Source organism: Lutjanus erythropterus, chromosome 23, assembly GCF_056507025.1.
Source record: "Lutjanus erythropterus isolate fLutEry1 chromosome 23, fLutEry1.hap2, whole genome shotgun sequence".
Lineage (NCBI taxonomy): Eukaryota > Metazoa > Chordata > Actinopteri > Lutjaniformes > Lutjanidae > Lutjanus > Lutjanus erythropterus.
This window is the reverse complement of record NC_139339.1, coordinates 16,118,800-16,126,941: the sequence shown is the minus strand read 5'-3', so window position 1 is coordinate 16,126,941 and position 8,142 is coordinate 16,118,800. Positions and strand designations below refer to the sequence as shown.

Genomic DNA, 8,142 nt, shown 5'->3' with positions numbered 1-8,142 from the left:
AAACTATCTTTTCTATAGTGGAGCCTGAAGAAAGAAGCTGTTCTCCTGGCTAACAGTGGAATTTCAAACATTTGTAAAATGGACAGCACTTTGCGTACTTACCTGGACCAGTTATGAAATACACATGCCAGTAGAAATTCAATATTTTAAAAAGCTTTATTAAGTTAACAAATTTTGTCTTCTGCTTTCTACAAATGACCACAAACAGAACGATTAAATGAAATCAACACAGCCATTTAAAATTTACACACATTTAAAATAGATGTGATAATTTATAGCTTAGATGATATATGCATATTATTATGTATAAATCATTGCCATGCAAAGTCAAAGTCAAAAACATTTTTTTAGGGTCATAATAGGCCTGTGCGGTATACCAGTTCGTACCAAAAACCGTTATTTTCGTTATGAGATTAATTTTTCATATACAGCCATACCGGTGAATAGCCCAAATAACGTCCAGAACGTGCGCGGCGGGAAAGTGTTTCAGCGGGGACCCATTTCACTGCTGCACACCAACACCACAGGCGTGCTTGCTTGAGCGTGTGCACTACGGATGTTCCTGCCGACTAATTTCCCTGTCGATTAAATGCAAAATTTAGACTAGTCAACTAGTCTAACACTAAGAAAACACTCAAAAAAAGCAGTTAAAATTTAGCAGAATTTATTAATTTATAATGTTAAACACTGTCCAAAAAAAAATACTGTGTATTAAGAGCCATTTGAAGCCGTTAGTCACAGTTTACAATCACCAAATTGTTCTTTAAATGCCACTGAAATGCACGCTACTTTGCGCTGTGCAACACAAACCTTACACATTAATGTACAAAACATGACAACAACTCACTAAATGCTTCACCTCTTCAGACCGAAGAGGGTCACAGTGCTGTGGGTTAAGGACCCAGAGCTAACGTTAGCTGCCAGCCTGACACACAGTGTGGCTAACGTTAGCAGTGCTACTAGCAGCAGCAGCAGCGGCGGCTCCACTTGCAGGATTACGCTGATCATCATCTGAGCAGCATGAATGTCTGTACAAAATTTTGTGCCGATCCATCAAATAGATCTTCAGATATTCCATTGTATGAGTGAAAACTTTGACCCGGTGGGGAGCATGAGTTTCAAATTCCATGCCAACAAATCCAATAGATAATGGGATATGTCCAGATCTCACTCTGGACCACAGGGGTGGACCGACCCACCAACCAACAGACCAACATCGTCATCTTCAGAGATATGCTGCAAGCATTTCTTACACATGCATTCATTGTGTTGAAATTTTATGACTGGCTAGGCAACAGTTTCAGTCTAATATCTGATGCAATAAATAGTCAAGGAAGTAAAAGCTCAAATGTGTCAAAATAATTCACTAAGAAAAGTAGTCCAAGGAAATTGTTTGGTTTTGGATCAAAGCTTAAGTGCTACTCTAACTGGTCAACACTGGCCAAAGTCTTGAGTTCAGGCCCATCAACCTCTTGTCCCGCCACACCGCTGCTGCCGTCCTTGTTCTTCCCTTTGAAAGGTCTCCCCAGTTTGACCGACAGCGTGTGCAGGACAGAGCTCTCATCTGGCGAGGAACCACTGCGGCCGCTACGGTAGGTGGATGTGGTCCTGCTGCTCTCCGAGTTGGTGGCCTCGAAGAGCTTGCCCATGAAGCTGAGGCCAGCCTGGCGGATGTGGGAGCTGCCGGCGAACACATAGAGGATGGGGTTGACAGCGCTGCTGAAGTAAGCAAAGGCCGTGACATTTGGACGAGCTGTTTTGGCAGCAACGATCACTGCATCACTGCCCTGCAACAGACCAATCACCTGGAGGAGGGAGAGGGAGGTTAGAGGAAGTGAAACAGCAGATAAAGGTCCCATAAAAAGAAGTCTGGTCAAAAATACTGGGGCTGGTGAAATAATCTGTACTAATATGATTCTTTAGACATTTTTCAGCATAATATATATTTCCACAGCACAAATTCTATCAGAGTTGTGTCATACCACTAGGATTCCCACGGGGTGGGAGTCAGCCCATTCTGTCTTGTCAATAAGCTAGATCAAAACTCACCTCTATGATGTTGACGATGTGATAGGGCAGCCAGAAAATCGCAAAGGCACAGATGATGAGCAGGATAAGGCGGCTGCCTTGTCCTCTGCGCTGGAACTTGGCGCTCTGCAGGCGGCAGATGACGGAAGAGTAACAGGTGTTGATGAGGGTGAAAGGTACCAGGCAGCCCATGATGGTCTCAAAGAGGTACTGGAAGACCTTGTGACCCACGCTTTTCCAGTGGTACGGGATACAGAACGTCAGAGTACTATTTGGTCTCAGCCTCAGATTACTGTCGGAGAGGAAGAGCAAAAAAAATATACAAATAGGAGGTTAAAGTGGGTCCAAATGCACTGACCTGAAACAAAGGTAAAGACTGTGTTGATTCAGGTCTGTAACAAAATGCAATTTATGTTTTAATTTATCTGTTAATCATAACTTAGCATAGCATAGCATTTTTCTAAACCTAATAGTGACAATTAAGGACAGAGCTGAAAGTCACCCAGTTCCAAATTATACATGAAAGTTCATTATTGACAGAACTTTTAAATAACCTTACCAAATTTCATCATTTACAGAAGAAATCCTACTATATATACTATAATATATTGTTTTGGTAAATAAAATGGTAAATAAAATACTCACTTCCCTGACAACAACTCTGCAGCTGCAGTATTCTCCTTTTTAATTTTCTATTCCAGTCTGTAACTTGTGTTACTGTTTGCCTGATTAAGGTTTATAAGAGTTAAAATTAATACTGAATGTTCCCTGAATGAGTGTATGTTTATGTGTTGCGAAAAATCATTAATAATCTTTTAGAAGGAGCAGATGTTATTTAGGGTTAAACTGAGGAATATGTTAATGGAGACTGGCAGGTAGTAAGACAGGCAGTCCGGTGTCTGTATTTTCAGAGCAGTGGGCTTTTGTTTTCATGATAACTGGCTTAACTGACAGACAACTGACAGCTGTAAACATCTGATCAACTCAGGACTCATCATCACTTCTTATTGTCCAGCTATAGTGTTGCGCTTGTCTTGTGCTCCTGCAGTGTTCCTGCAGCCTGCCTGAGCTTCATTGAGTCTGAGGAGGAGGGGGCATGGAGAAATAACTTGTTTCAATCATAGATTATAGGATTTTAACCTATTGAGTAATTAACTAATTAATATACCATCTATGACTCCATCTTCTACTTGGACTCCTGTACTCATTTGTGGACATGCAGTTACATGACGTTAGTTACATACTGTTCCGCACAAATTACCCAGGAACAGATGCATAAGACAAGCTTTTCCACGAGAGGAAACATGTCTCATGTCTCTTTCCACCTGAGAGCTGAAAAATTTTCCATTGGGTTTGACTTGGAAATGACAAACAATTTTGTGAGACCTTTGTGCCCATAAATCTGTAAGTATAATCTAAATTTTGTTTTACCAGCTCACACTGGAGATGACAGACGGCAGGCATCTCTACTACCGAAAACTTTAAAACTCTGCAACTTGAACCAAAAGACAACAACAACAAAAAAATGTATTTCAGATTTTGGGGTGAAGTGGCCCTTTTATTTTTTAAAGGGAACTGTTAAAATCCAAATGACAGCCATCCTTATTCAAATGTACAAAGAAAATGTTTCATCTTACCTGCGGTAGAAAGGCATGGGCAGTGACAGGACGAACGCCAACACCCAGACCGCCAGCAGGAGAAGCAGCAGGCAACGCTTGGTTCTCATTCTCTGGGACACAAAAGGCCTCGTGACGGCCAGCCAGCGGTCCATGCTCATCAGGCAGATGAGGTAAATGGATACGTACATGTTCACATTTGACAGGTAATGAATCAGCTTGCAAGCCGCCGAGCCAAACTCCCAGCCCCGGCCTCCAGCCAGGTAGCGTAGGAAGAAAGGGGCACTGAGCAGCACGAAAGCGTCCGCTGCAGCCAGATTCAGCACCAACAAACAGGTCACCGAGCGCTTCTTCACCCGGCAGAGCACTGACCACACCACAAACAGGTTCCCAGGGAAGCCCAGCAAAAATGCCAGGCTCAGGATGGCGATGCCGGCCTGAGCTGAGGCGGAGATGGGCATGGAGGAGGGCTGGGAGGAGGTGGTGGTAATGTTGGACGCCATCAGGACAGCCTCTGAAGAGTCTCTTTGGCTCTGACAATGGTGAAGCACACACAGCCTTTCAAAAGATAGACAGGCAGGAAACAGGATATGTTGTATTACGGTTTCTCTGACATAAATGTGTCAATGCCGCAACACATTGCACAATATAGTTTTTTTTCCCCTTATCAGCACACTGTAACGTGGTACACAGCAGAGTTTCCCCACAAATATCAAACAAAGATGAGAGAGATCAGAAAATCATGAGCTGCCTCTGTGGAGATGATAGGTTATCACTTTATATACATAGCATGTCAGGACTAAAAAAAAGGAAAACTAATACTAATACTTGTGGAAAAAATACCCTTAAGTAAAAGTAAAAGTTAAAGTACGAGTTAACATTTTATGCCATTTCCGTCTTGTTTCATCTTTTACATTGTGTTTGTCTAGTTACATCTCTTTACGAGTCTACAAGTTTTTATTCATAAAAAAAATTGAGGAAACTATAGCCCAGCTTTTAGACATTTGAAGGTCAAAAGTTTGTTTTGTTGCATAATGACTATGCAGCAGAAAAACTATTATCAGTGTAAATTTATCAGACTTGTAATCTTTGTGTCTCTACACAGGCATTCCACATACAGTTGTGTAAGCAAAATATAACACAAATACTGATAACAGTTAAATGTTGTTGAATGTTAAATTCAGAACTTTTATCTGACTTTTCATTTATTTCATAACAATTCAGGGAACAAGCTACTTAGATCTGAGTTCCTGTACAAAATAGTATGTGACGAGAAATTTAAATGTATTTTGAAAGTTTTAATTAGCTGAATTAAATAAAAAACACATACTGACCTTCAACTGCTGACCTCAAATGTCACAACAGGAAAATCCACTCCAAATTTTACCAGTTTCCCTGTTTTACACCTTGCCTGATCAACTGTTAACTCCCAGGCATCTGTCAGGGTTTTGACTCCAGAAAAAAAACAAGTACATATATGTTGAGTAACATGGTCATGTGAGGGGAAATCCAGGACCACAGGAAGCAAGATTGAGCTCAATGGGTTGCGACGTAGCTGTTACTTCTTCCTCATACTCATTTTATTCTGCTATTACAGATTAGTGCAATGAATACTTTATGACAGAGGCACACACGCCAGCTTTATGGAGAAATACTGACAAAAAAAAAATATTGGTGGGGCAGCATTTGTCTTGAAAATGGACAAGAATGATAAACTTAAAGGGCTAAATCAAAAATACAAACTTTTCTTCTTACCATCTATCTACTGTGTTTTGGTGTGAGTTAGTGAGTTTTGGAGATTTCAGCCATAGAGATGTCTCTCTTCAGAAATTATGACCCGATAATCCACAGATTTTGTTGTGAGCAGTTCCATGTAGGAACAGTTTTGTATTTTCTTTCCTCTACACTACACCTGCCAACCGCATCAGCGTGCATCTACTCGTGGCTCGTGCTTTTGACAGTACAGGGTTTAAACATTAAAGGGACAGTATGGAATATTTCAAGTGAGGTTGCATGAGTTTCTTATCCTTAGTCACTGCATTACCTACAGTAGAAGGTTGTCGACACACTCCCAGTTTGTAGCAGCAGCAAAATGTATTGTACTGTATTGTAATGTACTTAAAACACCCATCAAGAAAGATTAATATCAGATTTTAGTGCACCGTTTCACCTTACCTTACTGTCAGACAGCCTTTTCCAACATTGGCTCCAGCTCTGATCAGCCGTGATGAAATGAAACATGACACCCGGATGGACATGCTAATTTCTCCCGTTTTCACTGGAGGCAAATGAAGGCTAATGAACGCTTGCGTATTTTTTTGCGGGGGATCTTTGAGCACCACAAGCCAAGTGATATCTGGTTCCATTATGTGCGAGAGAAGGCAGACACCTCTACAGCCGATACCTCCAAATCTCTGCAACTCACACACAAAAAAAAAAAAATCTAGATTGATCAATAGCTCCGCAGGTAAGAGGACAACTATGTATACTGATTTATAATGTAAACTATTCTGACAAAAAATAGACCTACAGAAATGATACAGTTTACAGACACAGAAATTTAGCACAGTGGAAAAAATGTTGGGTTTGTTGTGAAACTGATGGTATCATTTCAAAGGAAGAGCATGAATGAACAGTACATAAGACTACTGTGAAGTTGAATAAGTGAAGGAGGGGGTTAATATTCCAGTAAATCGTCAGGATCCTGTTGATACATGAGCATTAAATCATACCTGTATTGTGCGCAGTGTCTGCTCTCTTGCATCAGACTTTTTGGCAGGTTTACAGCATATTCTTCTTTCTACATCGCCAGTCTTTCTCAAGATATTTACTGCATGAGTGACAAGACGTGAGTGTGATGTGTCACACTTTCAGGAAAATGTGCTTTACATAATTTTGTATTTTTCAGTGGGCTGTGACAGAGTTCATGATGAACTTTCCAGTTTAGTATTTTGTCTTTTAGACCTGCACTACTTAATATTTTCATATTAATAACGGGTCAAGTGACGAATGTAAAAGGGATCCCTCATTGTGACAAACCCACACAAAACTCAGCTCTGTGCAGTGTCTTAGCTTCTTCCAGCTAATCATTTTGATTTTATGGCCCACAATTGCTCTCATGGTTTTCATTTCCAGCCACAGAAGGCAACTGCTTCAAGTGATAAAACCTTCATAAACCAGTTGTACACTTCCTCCCCAGTACCTGTTCTCAATTCCAACGTATCAAATATGCAGCTTAGTCAGTGCCCCTATATGCTACAATCTACAACACCGCAGGTCACGATTTGATTGATTACACTCATTTCAATTGATTTTTGATTTAATATTAAAATTATGGCACCCTAATAGGGCTACTGACCTTAAGTTGGGAGTAAGAACGTGTTGATCCAACAGTTAAAAGTTAGTGAGTAGCTGGTTATCATAGTGAAGAAGTAATTAGCTAAAGAGATATTATTTCCCTCAGGAGTTGGCTGAGACCAAAACAGAGCAAAAAGAGGAGTAAAAGTTGGATTTGCAGTGATGGTAATGTTGGCAATGTTGCAATGTTGTGGTAACAGCTTGTTCTACTGCCCCCGACTGGCCAAAAATCAATCCATGCAGTTTTGAAGACCGTAAAACATACTAAAAAGATGTCCCTGATTGCCATACATATGTTTATGTTTGGCTCAGTTTGGCTCCCAACATGGCATTGATTTGCATCTCCATTACAACAGGGCTACCAGCTTGAAGGTGTGTCCTGCTACTGATATGCGCTTGTCTTCTCTGGGTGAAGTGGCTGTGGATAAATATATTTCATTTCCCATAAATTCTTCGCATAGAAGTCCCCCATTATTTTGTTATTTAAAAGCTTTTATTATGAAGCAGCAAACTCAGCAAATATTGGGCTCTCATCAGCAATAACTTAACATAACTCCTGCACAGCTGAAACATGAAGCAGTAAGATAAAGCAAGCAAGCAAGTACAGACAGCAGCACAGGAAAGAAAAAAAAAACTTCAAATCACAGAGATTCCCAAGTCAAGTCTACATCCTAAACTTTGAGTTTAATCTAAATTAAATATTAGCTAAGCATTGGCATGCTAACTATGTTAATATTAGCCTCAACATAAAGTTCTTTGTGTAACTTCAAATGATGAATAAAGTTTTTTCGTGTCCATCTACAATTTTTAACCCGCACTTTTGCATACTGTAATTTGTATTTTGTTGATCATCAAATAGATTTGGTATGGGAACAAAATTACAACATTTTTTCCAACTGGCTTTCAACAAGGTAAAGTTAATTCTTCATGGTTCTACAAACTACAAAGTACATGAGGTGAGTCCTGTGAGACATGCCTGTTTGAGGCAGGACAGGGGGATCGACACAGGTTGGCTGCAATGGACAAGATGTCTCCACAACCCACTTAGAGGCGGTTGAATGGTAATGGAAATGCAAATCAGCATGATACTTTTGACTCAGTGTGCCAATGGAAAAGCCCTAAAAGAGAAGCCCACAAAGCA

The 8,142-nt window shown here is 40.4% G+C and overlaps 1 protein-coding gene across 1 annotated transcript; it reads right to left on the bottom strand.

Annotated features, from left to right (window-relative positions):
- Positions 1-779: 779 nt before the first annotated feature.
- Positions 780-5,318, bottom strand: ltb4r (leukotriene B4 receptor). The gene is made up of 4 exons (XM_084712643.1): positions 4,979-5,318; positions 3,666-4,202; positions 2,050-2,320; positions 780-1,805 (listed from the first exon to the last, which is right to left on the bottom strand). The coding sequence occupies exons 2-4, from the start codon at positions 4,145-4,147 to the stop codon at positions 1,419-1,421; spliced, it is 1,140 nt and encodes a 379-aa protein (XP_084568769.1). The 5' UTR covers positions 4,148-4,202; positions 4,979-5,318; the 3' UTR covers positions 780-1,418.
- Between the last annotated feature and the right edge of the window lie 2,824 nt (positions 5,319-8,142).

Bases quoted from the DNA above. Each gene is read 5' to 3' on its own strand.
- ltb4r (XM_084712643.1), bottom strand. From the start codon at position 4,147: ATGGCGTCCAACATTACCACCACCTCCTCCCAGCCCTCCTCCATGCCC. The intron at 2,321-3,665 runs GTAAGATGAAAC...CCTCTCCGACAG, and splicing joins CCCATGCCTTTCTACCGCAG to TAATCTGAGGCTGAGACCAA. The intron at 1,806-2,049 runs GTGAGTTTTGAT...TCCCTCCTCCAG, and splicing joins ACATCGTCAACATCATAGAG to GTGATTGGTCTGTTGCAGGG.